The following is a 16,887-nucleotide window of genomic DNA, read 5'->3' as shown; positions in this document are numbered from 1 at the left end:
CAGAAAGTAAGCCATTACATTATATTTTTGTGATCTTTGAAATACTCATGATTTTAGCAAGTGTCACTTAAGCTTCAAGATTGCAAAGCGAAGGAAGAAACGGGTTGCTTCTGCTTCATCAAACTCCTCATCAGGGCCCAGCCGCTCACCAACTGAAGTCGAACCTTCACCGAGAAATTTGCCGGCAGTCAGTGAGTCTGCCTCTCCACCGAGCAAAATGTCAAGGTCAGTTACCATTCAGACATGTCATAGATGTTTTCATGCGTCTGTTTTATGCATTTTAGTTTTTGATTTTGCTTAATGAAAGGAGCAGTTAATAGTGTTTGTAACTAAAACATTGAAAGCTAGCGATACTACGCAAAAATTCCTTATTCTGCTACTCGACACAAATTTTATGCATCTTATTCATGTAATGGTTTTATTGGGTGACTTGCAGACGACCATCAGGACAATACAATGCAGGAAATAACCCACATGGTTTAAGATATATCAGCCTTGACCAAATATGGGATGATTTGCAGCAGGGAATATACCAAGTGTGTTGAGTTTTGTACATATACCGTAGTTGCTTTCTTGTGATTTACGTTTGTGTTAATCTTTTTACCTAGAAATGTAACTTATAATTTCATGTTTTAGGTTTATACGAAGCAGAGCATGGAAAAAAGTCGTTATATGGAGTTATATACGTATCCTTTGTTGCTAAGTTTGCTGCAGCTGCAGCATATTATAACCTATGAATGGAATGTCATTTATTAATGTAAAATGTTTAACATATATACTGTATTTTACCTTTGGTGAGCTGTCTTTTGCAGTACTAAGAACCGAAACACCATCAACTCATCAGTTTCTTGGTTGCATTGTTACACATATAGTATGGTGTTAACATGCATTTAGCGTTCTTTCATCCTTAGCATTTTGTTATCACATAAAGACACGTTTACAATTACTGCACCTCGGTTGATCAGAGTGGCTCATCACGGCAGGGCCCTACAAATTCAAGCTCCTCGACGGGTAGGAGTTCCATTGCAAGGGGGCAAAGTAGAAACCAGGGAACAACCGGTGCATACCTCGTTGGTCTGGAACTTTACAAGAAGCTAAGGCAATATTTGCGGTCCTATCTTTCTGACATTTTGCAGGTGTGAAGCAGTTTGAGGATGGAATAATTGTTATCGTTCCATTTATTTAGCCGCTGTTGACTTCAACATTTGCGGAAGTTCTTCGAATATTTACGAAATACCAGCTTTTTTGTCGTCTGTAAAATTGTTTGCCCGCACCATGTCTCTTCTGATGGCTGTATTATTTTTATTGTTTTGTTTATAATTCTGTTGTTTATTGTGTGTTTGTGTGTATTTTTATAGTCTGGCAAAACTTTGCTTGGAGAAGATGTGTTGCTTTTTTACACTCGCCAATGGAAAGAATATCAGTTCAGCAGTCGAGTTTTAAACGGCGTGTGTTCCTACCTCAATCGTCACTGGGTGCGACGAGAATGTGACGAGGGCCGTAAAGAAATCTATGAAATTTATTCTGTGAGTTGTATGTTTCTACCAGTCTTAGGTGTCTAGCATAGTTCAAGGTTATAATTTGCAGTCACTTTGTAATGTGGAAAATAACGTTCTTATTTCTGTTGCCTTAGCTCACTTTGGTGATTTGGAGAGAGAATCTATTTCGGCCGCTGAACAAACAAGTAACATCAGCTGTCTTAAATTTAATTGAAAAAGAAAGAAATGGCGAAACAATTAATACACAGCTTATCAGCGGAGTATTACAATCATATGGTAAGTTACTAAGTTTACAACTAACTTCACTGCATTGTGGTGCTTTAAATTTAATCAAATGGTAATGTTTTTTTTTATGCCAAACTTCCTTCTTTAATGTATATACAGTAGGATTGTCCAGAATTGGGTCATGTTTAAAATATTCAAGTTAAGTAGACTAGTCCCATTGTGTATCCACTAAAACTAAGTTTGCAAAAAAACAGTTTTAAAAATATTAACATTCTGACCCCACTTATGAGTCCCAAAGTTTTTCAACCAAAATTGTGTTTTTGGGAGATTCCCCTAATAGCGCACCTTTTTTTTAAGAGGTTTTTAACAGTTCAGTGTGCAATTAGGCTGCCCAGGCCTGTCTACAGTTAGAATTTTCACTTAAATCAACTGGTACACAAGTGCATTCAATTTTCCAAGCGAAGAGTTAAATTAGAATTTATCTCACAATTGTTCCAGAAAATTGTTTGAAATTGTTGATAGACTACTGCTGTAAGCTATGGCTTCACCAGCAAGTCAACCAAGACTCAGTACTGTCAGAGAAACTTGATCCATGAGTACCGTATATACTCGAGTATAGGTCGAGATTTTCGCAACTGACTTTCACCTCTAAAAGCAGGGGTTGACCTATACACGTGACAAGCCAGAGTAAAACCTCCATCTGACAGCACAGTGACTGACACATACAAAGTACGGAAAGCTTTCCGATAAAAGAAAAAAGTTTAATCACAAAAACACCAAATAGTAAACGCGACCAACAACACGAAATAAAGCCAGAAGATGCATTGCGATAATTCGTCAGTTTTAAAATCCATCAAACTCTTCTTCACTGTAATTGCTGTTTTTTCTGACGTGTTAAAATCCCGGGCAGCGGCAGAATTGTTAGTTTTTTCAGCAAATCTAACAACGGTTAGCTTAAACTTAGCCGTGAATTTATTGCGTTTACTGGCTATTTCGTATAAATAACTTTACAACCACTTGCACAAGACGAATATCACATGACGCTTTCGCTCACAGGACAAATATGACTTGCATCACACGAGTTCTTTGTAGGCTTGTCTTAAAGAAGTGCTGCTGAAGTTACAGTTATGCAATTGCTACACAAGTACTGGCAAACTAGGCTAAGGAAAAGCTAGGGAATTAGCTAGCCGACTTATACACGAGAGAATAAAAATATCTCCTATTTTCAGCGAAAAAGCAGGGGTCGACCTATACTCGACTACAGTCTATACATTACATACTTCTTGGTTGGTGCTTCTAAACCAAATATAAATGGATCAAAATTGCCTACACTCCTCCAGGTGTTTCAATATTTGTTGTATTTACACAAAATTACCCCATCTGCTTACCCAATCAAATGTCTTATAGCCCTTGACACTGCATCTGGCAGACACTGTGAAGGCTCTTGTATTTGACACTATTGCCAGCAACAGTGAGTGGAAAAGTGGTGCAGTTAAATTGCTAGAAGAGGAAATTGGCCCAAAGGTGTTTTATCATGTCTGCAGGCATCACATTTATGAATTGATACTTTGTGGAGTTTGACATGTTCTATTTGGGGAAACAACAATGGGCCCAGAAAATATATTCTTCAATGATTTCAAAAGCAAGTGGGATAATATTGATAAAAGCAAAAGTTTTCGTACATTGCAGTTGGGCACCGATCAGTGGTTAGTAGATATCATGATGATAGCAATGACATTAAACAAATGCTTGAAAAGAAAAAGATCTTGAATCCTCTTACATCAGAGGAGATTACAGAGAATGTGAATTAACATTAGCAGTGCTTGAGATTTTGTCTTTTGGCAAAGTATGACGTCTTTGGCCAGGCGCAACACATGCTGCTAGATGGATGAACCCAATCTTTGTACATGTGGGCTGACCAAATGTCCTAAAGCCAAGATATGGTTGAAAAGCTGGAAAGATTTAACATTTTCATAGCCTTCTTTTATGTTCCTGCATGGTTAAAAGCCAATATTGGATGTGAGGCCGCTGTGAATGATGTAAACTTTTTGCAAGACAATTTTCAGTGATTTAATTGCTGATGACATGAATCAAAAGATGGCAAGAAGACTTCTTTCTTTTTCATAACCAGTTGAATTCCGTCGTGGAATACCGAAAACACGACAACATGTGTGGATCTTATTGGGACAGGTTCCTGGCTTCTTTTTCTTTGTCTTGGCCTGACACATGAATGTCTGAGAAAACCAGTGAAAGAATGGGGCTCCTTTGAATTATATCTACTGGCCAAGTCCGGTGTCTGCTCAGTAAATGTAGTAAATGATGCTCCAGAAAGAGGAGTAAAGCTGATGACAGACTATTCAGCTATATTAACTGAAAATGCTCAGCAAAAAGATAATATTGTGCAAGTAGTTGAAGAACACAGACAGAATATTCTAGGGTTTTCAAAGTAGGAATTGTGTTTAACATTTCAACTTCGAGAAAACACTACATTGTGTTGTCGGGTTAGTTGTGGCAAAAGCGCTGTAATTATTACTTCAGTATTCTATATAGAATGTTGCAATCTTCTAATTACACTTACAGCATGAGCTTTAGAACTATGCATTGTACAAGTATGATGAAGTGCAATCTAGTATGTGATACAGAATTGATAATTAACCTTGCTTCAAAGTTCGAATAAAATAGGATAGGAAAATGTTGTTAGAAATGTCTGCTAAAGGGGATATTTATAAGAACATTAAGCAGAAGCATTTAATTTTCTCAACAGTGAAGAAATTATAACTTCGGTTTTTTTCGCTTTAGGAGAATTTCCGGATTTAGCAATTTTAAGCGGAAAATTGTGAGTGGGGTCAGAATGTTAACATTTTGAAAACTTTTTTCTGCACACTTAGTTTTGATTGATACAGAATGGAATTAGTCTACGTAACTTGAATATTTTAAACATGACATAATTCTGGACAACCCTGATATACAGTCAATTGTAGTGCGTAGATAAAAATTGAGTTCAGTCAACGGATAGCCAGCTACGACAGTGAAGAGAAAATGCAAATTATTTTAGAGTGTTTCTTCAGCACAATATTTAGGGCTTACAATGCTATTACCAGTTACTACTGTAGTTTGGTTGTGGTTACCAAGTTTAATCTGTCATTCATACTGCAATAGTTGAAATTGGCGTCGGTGAGTATGATGAAGTTAGACGAGTGAGCAGATGTTGCTCATCAGTTTCCAGGCCATTGTCAGAAAGTGTCAGTAATACTAGCGTGTCAAGTGATAGCGGAAGTGAAGGTAGAAGGTCGTCTCGAGATGGATATCAATCAGGTATTTGTATTAACATCAGCTGAAAACCTTCTTGTGAGGTAGTAATCGATGAATCATTTTTACAATACAAGTGTTTGGAATTTTTACTACTGGGTTGTATAGCATATTTATATAATATTGCTACATTACTGAACCGTTTGAGTAAGTCATATATTTTTAAGGGATTTTTGTTTTTGCCATAACAGTTGAACTTGGTTTGAATGAAAGTGGTTGGTCGTTTAACAAAATACAGTCGCTCTCCGTTTACAAAGATGCATTTGAAACAAAATTCTTAGAGGATACGGAACGATATTATATTGCAGAAAGTCAAGAATTTCTCTCTGAAAACCCGGTCATGGAGTATATGAAAAAGGTAATCTTCAATATCCTAATTTAGGCTTGCATTTGTTAATCGACAGCTAAGAAGGGCGAGGTTGATAAGTTGGATATATCTCACTTTGTCTAACAATGTTATTCTTTGAGAAATATTTTGTGTGCTTGTTATTTAATATTTTTAGCTAGTTGGATCGTGTACAGTTTTTTTTTTTATAAAAAGTACTTGATGATTACCAGCAAGTTTTTCGAATTAATATATTTAGACACATATTCTGTAATCCCACTATTTACTGGGTTAGGCAAAGTTTAGGGTCTTACACATACTTCGTTGCATTCGATTGTCAGGATCTCCCTGTAGTCAAGGATGGTTCTGATGATCAGTTATAGCTGTGGATATTCGTATTCTTAAATGTATATTTCATCCTAAAGGGCACCTTCTGTTTTTGTCAGAGACTCACAAACCTTGTTACATAATATTTATGCCATGTTTTTTTGGTTAAATTTTCTTATTAATACCTTTACAACTCAAAGTACAATGCCATCTAAACCTCTAAGTCTAATACATTGTCGTCAAGTGAGAAAACTTGTTATTTATCTGTTCTTGTCATATCTTTACGGTCAGGCTGAAACAAGGTTACTAGAAGAGGAGAGACGAGTGCAGTCTTACTTGCACAAATCTACTCAAGAGCTTCTGTCCAGAAAATGTGAACAAGTCCTCATCGAACGCCATCTGGAGCAGTTTCACGCAGAATTTCAAAACTTGCTGAACGATGATAAAAATGAAGGTAGCTATCACAGAATTCATGTTTACTATTCTTTAAGCCCAGGCTTTAATCTCAAGCTGCTAACTGCTTTGTTTAATCTTCATCTGAAATTTTATCTCAGATCTCGGTCGAATGTTCAAACTTGTATCCAAGATCCAAGATGGGCTTGGAGAGCTTAAAAGTCTTCTTGAAAAACACATTCACACTCAGGGTGATTCTGTCATTCAGCAGTGTGCAGACACCGCGATTAATGTAAGTTTTTGAACCATCCAGTTACATAGCTTATACATGGGATTAATAATCTTGTTTTGTGTTTAAGTTATGGGGTGATTTCTATCATATGTTTATGTATTGTGATTGTTATCATATGCATATGTGATTGTGCATATGCATATGTGTGATTTTTGTCATGTGTTTATGTTATCGTATGTATTTGACACTGCCAATTTTTTTCTACTTTAAAGGATCCAAAATTATATGTTCAAACTATCCTACAAGTTCATAAAAAATATGACGCCTTGGTGGGAAAGTCTTTCGAATGTGATTCAGGTTTCGTGGCAGCATTGGACAAGGCCTGTGGAAGATTTATCAACAAAAATGCAGTTACAGTAGCCGCAAAATCTTCATCAAAATCTCCTGAACTATTAGCTAGGTAAGCATTAGTGAGGGAATGCTTTGATAGATAATAGTTTTCATGTAACCGAGAAGATATATCATTGACGGTAGAATTTGTTAAGTTTCTAAATCCACAATAAAGCACAGCCATATCGCACCGTTAAGGTGAACAACCTGTTCAGCCATAGATCTTGTACAGTAACACCTGATGAAAGTGAAGCTTGTTTGAGTTCATAACTTAAAAGATGTCGTCCCACTATACATTTTTTAGGATAACTTAATTATCTAAAATCTTGTAGATATTGCGATACTTTGTTGAAAAGTGCCAAAGTTTCAGAAGACGCTGAACTAGAGGCCACCTTGAAAGAAATTGTAAGTTTTTCACATATCTGATATCGCATTTATGTTTCTGTAATTAAGTAAATCTTCTCTTTTTAGATGACTGTTTTCCGGTACATTGAAGACAAAGACGTTTTTCAAACTTTCTATTCGAAGATGTTGGCAAGACGACTCGTTCATCACACGTCGGCAAGTGATGACGCAGAGGCCCAAATGATCTCACGACTGAAGGTGGCCTGATTATTATCTATTTCAATTATTTTGTTAATTTTTCCCATGTTTTTGTATTGAATACTCTATTCACATTCATGTAATATTATTCTTTTTGCCGCCTGCTTTTTCGAAACTTTTTTCCCAGTTTGCGTGAAACGTTGTCCAAGCTCAATAATAACTGTATCAGTTTCTAATTGTAACCTACTTATCTCGTAGCAAACTTGTGGATTCGAATACACATCCAAACTTCAAAAGATGTTTCAGGACATTGGTGTGAGCAAAGACCTCAACGAAAGGTTTCGAGCTCACATCAGCAGTACAGATTCGTTAGACTGTAAGCAAACTTAGCCTGTTACGCGAAGTACTACAATGCGATTACTCTATCTGCTGCCTCATTTAAGTAGTTGTGCTTTGTACAATTCTACATGGTTTTAGTCTCACTTTAACACCCTTTGTTATGCAGTGGACTTCACTATTCAAGTGCTGAGTTCAGGGGCCTGGCCGTTCCAACAATCTATTGTGTTCAGGCTTCCATCAGAGGTGTGTTAAATTGTGAAATTTTAATTTCCTGTTACTTGGTTTAACAGGATATTTCAACAATCTTATATTAACCTTAGAACGTTAAAATGGCTATAGCTTAAGCTAGCCACCTAGTTCAACATTGATATAATGCTCGTTTTGCAACCCCGAATACAATTACAAAAAAAAGGATATTTCAGTTACAAACCTTTTCAGTAAAGTCATTTTTTTTGGAAAATCTCATTTACCCATAGTTGGAGAAAAGCTACCAACGCTTCACAGCCTTCTATGCCCAGCAGCACACAGGCCGCAAGCTTTCGTGGCTCTACCAAATGTCCAAGGGAGAAATAGTGACCAACTGTTTCAAAAATCGCTACACATTTCAGGTTTACAATATCTAAATTCAAGTACATGGTTCATTGGAATTTGATTTTCACCTGTGCACAAGATATACCATATACGAATGCATAATATTTATGCTTTACGTCTAGGCCTCCACATTTCAAATGGCAATTTTACTCCAGTACAACACAGCTGTGACCTATACTGTACAGCAATTAGCCGACAACATTCAGCTTAAAATGGATACTCTTTTACAGGTAAATGACTGGTTGTGTTAAAATTTTCCGTCATCATAATGAATTTCCAGGTTCTAGTTAGCATTGCTTACAGATGTAGAATAATTACGTTTGCGCATATTTGTATGATGTCTATCTTTCTAGGTGCTAATTCATCTTCTAAAATGTAAAATCTTGCAATGCAAAGAAGGGGTTGACGTTAGCAATCTAAAACCTGAGCACGAGATAGAATTGTTCATGGGTTACAAGAGGTTTGTCCATAACCTAGCAAATAAATCCTCAAATCAGCACAGGCTAGTTGCTAGTCTCTGACATGAAATACAGAGCTCGTAAGCATAAATTGTTATTATATCACTAGTTTTGAGGCATTTTTCATTTCAATTACAGCAAGAAACTTCGAGTTAACATCAACAAACCGATAAAGATGGAGCAAAAGCAGGAACAAGAAACAACCCACCGGCACATTGAGGAGGATCGAAAGATGCTAATTCAGGTGAAATGAAACCACTTTTTGCTGTTTCACAGTGCGCCATGTGCTGTTCTTTCTACGCTTCATTGAGTCTTAAACTTTGAGAACTGCGAAATTAAGGTTGTTGTGAGTCTGGCATTCATTACATTTCAGTTTGTTTTTTTACGGATCAGTTTTATTTTCACTGGTAACATTGTCAGTGCTAACTAACTAGCAGCATTTATATGAAAGAATGATTTACTTTTTCAAGTGATTGATTGACTTTCCGTTTTCTGTTGCGCAGGCCGCCATTGTCCGAATCATGAAAACAAGGAAACAGCAAAAACATCAGCAACTTCTCAGCGAAGTTTTCACTCAGCTCTCTGCTCGCTTTAAACCTAGAGTACCGGTTATTAAAAAATGCATTGATATCCTAATTGAGAAAGAATATTTAATTCGCGTGGAAGGTGAAAAGGACACGTACCAATATCTTGCATAGTGTAAATGTTTGTAGTACACTCCGTGCGACAAACATTCGTGCCTGCATGTGCCCATAGTTCACTGTCACTTCCTCTCGCTTTGAATTACAACTTGTAGGATATACAATATTTTCTGTTTCATTTGGCTATGACAATGTCCACGTCAAAGGTGATTTTGTTGCGTTTCCAAGAACAGTATGCATTTTTTGTTTTCTGAGAAAGTTTGTTTATTTTGTTGTAGTTCCTACTTTCCATAGCACTGCTTCAGTAAGCCCACAATAATAAATTAAATTATGGCTGCAATGATTTTCTAACCGGTCTGATAGAATTGTTATGATTTGAACAACTGGTTGTAATACTGAGGCAAGCTTTTTTGGTCAGTTACGCACGTCACAAAATTCTGCAGTTTCCAAATAATTAGTGCTGCTACTATTTCTATTGGTCTGTCAATTACAATTGTTTAGATGAATAAAATGATTTTTTTAGAGCTAAATTGCAACAACCCAGTGGCAAGTTGCACAAAAGTTTCTTTAAAATGTTCTGAAAGCACTTGGTAGAATGTGTTTTTCCAAAGCTTCATATTATTGGCCGAATACTTTTGTAGTACTATATCAAGTACCATGTGTTAAAAGTTGCATTTTGTAGTGTGTTAGCTTTCTTACATACTGCTATAAAACTCAACAATGCTGTAATCAGGTTGATGCTTTTATGGGTTTGGGGTTGCAGCCAAAACTAGTTAAGAATATTTCTTGTTGTATGGGTTTAATTTATAATGTAGTATATTGTTCAAAATGCCTATTACGGTAATTGTCCTCTTTCCACAGTTCCAAATAACTTTCACTTTAACGAAAAAATTTTTTGTTTTGCTCTTTGCGTGCTTTGTTTTCCTGTTTAAACCTTCTATGCCTGTAATACATTTCCAACAATATAACCTGATTAGGCGTTCTTCACAGTACAAAACAGTTTCTTTTAATGGTATTTTTCAGCAGTTTTAGGCAGTTAAGTGTTTTGTTGGCCTTCAACGTTTACAAGAAGTACATAATAATACAAATTCAGTATAATACCAAAAAACACAAATAATAATTGATAAAATGAAGTAAACTACGACATACAGAAATTGTTATGTCGCATAAACTCTTTTCGTGAGCTGAGAAGAAAAAGATACAGATCTCGGGGCTGACTCAGGCCTCGATGCGCTAGAAGGAAAAATCCCCTTATTTATCTCGTCCAGGTTAAGGTCGCACGTCCACTCGTAAAGAGCCCGGGCCTCCTGCTCTTCTGGTTCCACGTCAGGTGCAGGTCTAGTTTCCCTCCTGACACCTGTCGAGGGCTTGACAGTGGACGGGGCAGTAGGTTTAGGAGAGGTAGTGGCGGGATGGGATAGATTTTCTGCAATATCAACCTGTCTGGAGAGAGATGAAGTGGCACGGACAGTAAGATCTTGCGCCTGTAACACAAACTCATTGTTATATATAGATTTAAGTCGGAACTTGTGGTGTAGTTGTTAAAATTGTTTCCAATACTAAACCCATGATAACGTTCGACACATGCACAGCAGTGACCGCTCATTTATTTTGTTGATTGAAAAAAATACTGGAAACTTTAAAACATAACTAAAAGGAAAATCAAAGAATAGAAAATTCTGGTGAACCTCATCACGCTTGACATGATCATTGCTTGAGTCCATACCATACATTTTCTTCATTTTGGCAACTCTCCGCCTAGACTGGACTGATCGTCGTTGAGTAGCACCCCCTGAGGCTTGTGGCTTGACAACCGCTTTAATGAAAGGGTATGCGCTACTTGGTGGTGAACTGAATAGAAAGTATTAGTTTAACTACTAAATACCACGTTGGATAGTTTACTAAGGAAATTGTTATAAGCTTACGGCAATCTTGAGATCACACGGAATTGTTCCAATTGAACTTCTTGCGTAACCGGCCTTGATAGCAAGACGGGCATCTCATTTTGTAATCGCTGACTTGGCGATTTCGTTTTTAAATACTCAATGATGTCATACATGATGCTCTGTCTTGGTAGGACTTCAAGTGAGAGCTGTCTCCAATAATTTTCCTTTCCTCCAAGATAGCTTGGGGTTTCATCCATATTACTAAGGTACTGTACATCAAGCATTGCTCACTACATTTTGAATTAACGTTTTGCAAAACTACTTGACTTCTATCTGGCGAGATGGTGAAAGCCATAGAGAAATTTATTTAATTACAGAATCCACCAAACACAATGTTTCACCTGCATGTAATCTTTTACAGTGGTAACATCAACTTCATCTGTGATTTTATCCTTTTCGAACTGACAGGCATCAATAATCATTTGATCATAAAACTTCCGATGTCCCATTAACTTGCATGCATCAGATGCAGCCTGAAGGATTTAATTTTCAATAGAAATCATGCATTAATTGAGTCAAAGTATATGGATTTTTTAATAATTAAAGTAACAGAAGATAAATGCTATATCGTTAGATTTGAGAATGCTCATATGGTCTCATGTTACGTTGTATATCTTTGAACCTAAACTTATTATACCTAAGTGTTTCCGATAAAAAAAGGAAAAAGTTTTCACACAGTAGCGTTTAATCAAAATGTTTAACATTTCTTTCCCACCATGTGCTACAAACATTTCTCTTACATTTGTTGCCGGCCGAATAATTCTTTTTCCACTAATGTACTTTGTCCCATTGTTGGTCAAATATATTTTAAACAAAATAATGGGCGGAAACTCAGTTCCTCCAAATCGAAAGCGAACTCTTGCTTTTACACTTGGATCATTTAACAGCTCAGCTTCTTTTGGGCTGATCTTTCGAAGAATGTCGTATGTCCATGATTGTTCCTTAAAACAAAATTGCGCCGTTCAGACTTTCATTATGCTCTGGAAGAGTAATGGTCATTTTTATTTAGCCATTGATATTTTAGAAATAATTTTATAACAAACGTTTTGCTTTTCAATTTAATATATAAATTTGTTAAGTGTTTAATAACTTACAGCAGCGCGAACTGCGTGTTTCAAAAGAATAAACATTTGTCGATCTCGATATGATAAATATGCTCTTTCTATCGTTGCAGCAGCTATCAAACTTTTCATTCTGCAAAAAATAAAATACAATCAAGTTGGCATGAAAAAGTAAATACAGCAAGAGCATGTTTGCTGAACACTGTAAAAATTCTGCAGAATTAGAAGTACGTTAATTTTGCAAATTTTATGATCTTGATATGTCAACTGCATATTTCAAACTTTTTAGTTTGTTGATGATTTGAAGTGCAATGCAACTATGCATATGATTTATATTTAAGAAAGATGCCAACAATGCCTTCACAGTAGTTGTAATATGTAAATGTTTTCATTTCTACACAAGCAAAGCTGTGAGGCAAAATGAAAACCAACCAATCCAGCCCCTACTTCCTTAATTCAAACTATAACCAACAGGCATAGTTCCCACTAAATTATATCTCATTATACAAGTGTAAAAATTGTAAGTACGATACAAACTAGGGATGTGCCGCGAGGAAGATTATTCGGGTTCGTGCGAACCCGAATATCATGAAGGTCGACACGAACGAATCCCGAATCTATTCGTATTAGAACCGAACAATAAAATTTCCTCCAAAAGTTGTCAAATGTTGCTTCTAAAATGACGTAATCGATAAGCAAATCGCTTTCTTTCGAAAAATAGTGTTTAAAAAACTATCGAAAAAGCAAAATCGTTAGAAAAACGACCTTCATTGTCAGAACTGCTGACTCTAGTTTAGCATTGTCGAGAAACTAGATCATCATTTCTTAGGAAATTCAGTAAATTTATAAGTAATATTGTATTCGGGTTCGCCATTGTTGGTATTCGCGTTCCCCCGAATCTTCCATAAAGGCGATATTCGGCGAATCTATTCGGGTTTGGGTTCGTATCGGCCTATCCCTAATACAAACTGCCAGGTTGCTTATGCGTTCCAGTTGCATGTAAACAGCAATGGTCAATAAGTGGTTAGGCTAAAAAGATGGTTCCTGTGCCCCAGATATTTCCTTTGCATACTTTGCGCCAAACACCTATGCACATATGCGCAAGCATCAAGTATGCAGCTCAAATGGAAAATTATAACCAACATCTTAACGGTGACACAACGCTTATGTCCTGCCAAACTATCAGCGTAACTTTTGTTTTATATTAAATATGTTTAAATTACGTGTTTTTGTGTTAAATTATGTTTTAATAATGTGTTTTATAATATGGGTTTCGTGGCCGTGTTGACGCTAATATCTTTTTTACATTCTCTAATTGGTACGTAATGCACGTTTTTGCCCTCGAGGCCTTGCAACATTTTCCCGTGCAAATTGTGGAAAATATTGTCGATAACTACTAATATGTTTGCGACCAACTGTGTCAGCACAATTTGTTCGTTCCCCACAAAGAAGACGAAAAATAAAATGAATGAATGAATGAATGAATTAACGAATGAATGAATGAATGAATGAATTAACAGGGCACTTTCAAACATAAAACGTGTTTTGCATAAAATGTATCTCTGGTGTGCGCTCTACTAACTCTAATTACATCATTCTTGTATCATTTGTCGGACAATCAGTGTATGCTCTACAGTGTGTAGTGTAAGTGATAGGTCTGGCGCTGGATCTGACAGTTGCGATTCATGAATTTTGGTTCTCAGCATAAATCCTTTGTGACTAACTGGGGTAATTTACTTCCTCAAAAACATATTTTTGTCTACCATTTTTATAATTGAATCCAAAAAAATAACTTCCTTGGAACTTTGAAATTATCCGACAACTTACAATGATGATTGTTTGAATGTTATGAATGTTTACCAAGTTATGTGCCTATAACTTGATTAAGGAAACTTTTATGATCAATTTTTACGACGAATTTGTTTTCAATTTTTTTGCGTTTATCATTTGTTTTTTCATATAATTCTGAATTCCTTTCATTTCATGTAAAAATGACTTCTGATTACAAACTAAAGTCATAGTGTAAAGCTTATTTCTACATAATGCTTTACTCTAGCAAACTATGTTTTGAAAAAACATTTTCACAAAAATATACATTCAGGCAAATAGGCTACCAAATATTTACAAAATATGAAACATATTTTGATATTGTAAGCTGACAGGTTAACTAGAGATTACCGATAATCAGAATTCATGTTCTCGATTTCTTTCGCTGGATCATATTGGGACTGGGAGTGACTGTGAGTCATAATTACAATAAATAATTCTATAGCCTTTTTGGTAATCAGCAAGATATGATACTCTGATATCCAACTGTTTAACAAAAATGAAACAATGGTCAGATAAATTCCAAATCAAAATTTCACCCACAATGTGTGTGAATAACATACTTTCTACAAAGTTGCTGTTGTCTGAACCGTGTTTACCAAACTTTAAAGTAAAATAAAAAATAGGATATAGTTTGGCACTCTGAAGGTTAACTTTATATTTTTCAAAAAATCTTTTTTCTACCTTTTGAAAAATATAAAGTTAACTTTCAGAGTGCCAAACTATATCCTGTTTTTTATTTTACTATAATAAAGTAATGTTCGAAATTAAGCAAACAAATATAAGTTGCGCTATTTATCCCATTTCAAACAAGGTTAAACTACAACAAAACAATTTAAAAACTTTTTATAAAAAGTTGAACAAGTTTAACAAGACGACTAAAATTGTTATAGCTTTAAAGTTTGATCTTCTTATCACTATCAACGCAATTCGTTCCTTTTCCTGTCTGTTTAGTTTTTAAGTTTTGCAAGGTTCAAATTATAACATCTGAACTTATGTGAAAACTTGCCATTTGGGGTCTCTTGTACTTTTGCACTCCAACTGCAAGGCCTAAATGGAATGGAGTTAAAAGGTAATAGAAAAGAAGTTATGCCGTAGTAGGTTAATTGATAAATAATCGAAGTAACTATTTCACCAGCATCCGTTTACCGAAGTTGCTGAATCATGATACGGTGACCAGTTTGGGTTTATTACTCTCGTTTTAGACAGGGAGAAGAAAGCTATGTGGTGGTGGTGGTGGTGTAGTGGTTAACAATGGGGTTCGTATGCTGGAGGTCTCGGGTTGGAATCTGGTTGTTGTTTTACTTCTTTTTTTGTCCAAATTTATTTTCTATCTAATTTAGACATGAGAGGTGAGAGTTTGGGTGGGAGAGGATTAGCTTTAAATTAGACTTTGGAGAAAATGTTCTTTTAAGTTGGAAAACAGCGTTTATTCAAATTCGCATCCTAGCTTAGTAATTTTATCATGACAAGTTAGAGTTTAGGTCAGAAAGGATTAGTTTTAGGTTAGTTTACACTTTAGAAAAACTAGTACTTAATTTTAAGTTGAAAATTAGCAAACAATTCAATTCACTTACTAGAGTAATTGCCATTTATCGTATTCGTAACTTTCTACTTCAGTAAACGGTAGCCAGTAAAATAAGTACATGTCTACTACACTGGCCTTCGGCAAGAAAATACAAATTGCTTAACCGGCTAGCCGTTTACCGAAGTAGTTTTTTCCAAATTCGGTAACCGGCTAGCTGGTGAAATAGGCGCTGCCAGTGATAATTCCTCAATAGTCAATACTCGATCCTGATATGGGAGTGAAAAAGTAAAGGAAACCTGCCGTTGGTATGCATTACACTAATCACCACAAAGATTAAAGTAAGATATTACATAATTCCTGGCTTTCTGATATTTCGTAAACGTAAAGTCAAAACTTATGGGCTAGGCCTAATCAATCAGTTAGCCATATATAGGTCTATATACCGGCTGACCGATAGTGTGTCTGTTAGTGTTGGCAAAAGACACTTGTATGGGGCTTAGACTGATTGGAGTTGGTGGCTATGTTGCATCAGCAGACATAATGAGTTAACACGCCGCATATTTTGTACACAACATTACCAATGTCTATCACTAGGCTATAATACTATTCAAATATAGGACTAAGCATTTCTGACCAGGGGACTTTTTTGACGTTTCTGATGTTTTGTTGCTAAGACAACTACGTCATCTAGTGATAAGAATATACTGCATATATTTATTTTAAAGCGAATGGGCAAAAGAAAAATGACCGTCGATTGAAAAAAGGAGACTCTGGTATATTACAGTGCTAACCCTACTTGAAGCCACTATAACAAGATGGTTGATATAATTCATTACATACTTCTGAAGGGGAAGTCTCCTACTTAAAATAGAGCGAATAGTCAGTGGTTCTGGCAAAGTATAACTTGTAGCTATAGCATATCAAAGGAACTGTCCGCATTAAATACTACATATTACGAATAATACTACATATTACTGTATTACGAAATCAGTAGTCAAACATGGCATTACGAAAAAACAGAAAGTACTGTAACTTAACAAAACTTATATTCCCATGATCACCACCATACTATCTGAACGCGAATCTTGTCAAGAAATATGTGTGTTTGTGTTAAATTATGTTTTAATAATGTGTTTATAATTTGGGTTTGGTGGCCGTGCTGACGCTAATATCTTTTTTACGGTTCGTAATGTACGTTTTTGCCCTCGAGGCCTTGTCACATTTTCCCGACCAAATTGTGGAAATTATTGTCA

At 35.9% G+C, this 16,887-nt stretch overlaps 2 protein-coding genes across 4 annotated transcripts; one reads left to right on the top strand and one right to left on the bottom strand.

The window, feature by feature from the left end:
* On the top strand, positions 1 to 10,245 carry LOC143465798 (cullin-1-like). 2 transcript variants are annotated; one of them, XM_076964268.1, is made up of 20 exons: positions 1 to 225; positions 437 to 536; positions 637 to 686; positions 932 to 1,136; positions 1,359 to 1,526; positions 1,634 to 1,775; positions 4,884 to 5,039; positions 5,225 to 5,391; positions 5,977 to 6,139; positions 6,240 to 6,370; positions 6,583 to 6,770; positions 7,033 to 7,105; positions 7,172 to 7,303; positions 7,502 to 7,619; positions 7,749 to 7,825; positions 8,059 to 8,190; positions 8,296 to 8,403; positions 8,527 to 8,633; positions 8,770 to 8,875; positions 9,135 to 10,245. In XM_076964268.1, exons 1-20 carry the CDS (start codon positions 218 to 220, stop codon positions 9,327 to 9,329), a joined length of 2,526 nt encoding a protein of 841 aa, XP_076820383.1. In that variant the 5' UTR covers positions 1 to 217; the 3' UTR covers positions 9,330 to 10,245. The 2 variants fall into 2 exon arrangements, with proteins under 2 accessions (XP_076820383.1, XP_076820384.1); XM_076964269.1 differs by lacking the exon at positions 4,884 to 5,039.
* A 132-nt stretch (positions 10,246 to 10,377) lies between these two features.
* Positions 10,378 to 16,847, bottom strand: LOC143465801 (uncharacterized protein CXorf58-like). 2 transcript variants are annotated; one of them, XM_076964273.1, is made up of 8 exons: positions 16,086 to 16,847; positions 14,458 to 14,592; positions 12,313 to 12,412; positions 11,959 to 12,159; positions 11,560 to 11,691; positions 11,198 to 11,427; positions 10,961 to 11,123; positions 10,378 to 10,756 (listed from the first exon to the last, which is right to left on the bottom strand). In XM_076964273.1, exons 2-8 carry the CDS (start codon positions 14,526 to 14,528, stop codon positions 10,430 to 10,432), a joined length of 1,224 nt encoding a protein of 407 aa, XP_076820388.1. In that variant the 5' UTR covers positions 14,529 to 14,592; positions 16,086 to 16,847; the 3' UTR covers positions 10,378 to 10,429. The 2 variants fall into 2 exon arrangements, with proteins under 2 accessions (XP_076820388.1, XP_076820390.1); XM_076964275.1 differs by lacking the exon at positions 14,458 to 14,592 and having other exon boundaries at positions 15,684 to 16,847.
* Positions 16,848 to 16,887: the final 40 nt, after the last annotated feature.

This window comes from Clavelina lepadiformis, chromosome 7, assembly GCF_947623445.1.
Source record: "Clavelina lepadiformis chromosome 7, kaClaLepa1.1, whole genome shotgun sequence".
In the NCBI taxonomy this organism is placed as follows: domain Eukaryota; kingdom Metazoa; phylum Chordata; class Ascidiacea; order Aplousobranchia; family Clavelinidae; genus Clavelina; species Clavelina lepadiformis.
Note: the sequence above shows the minus strand (reverse complement) of the source record. Positions and strands in the feature narration are given on the sequence as shown.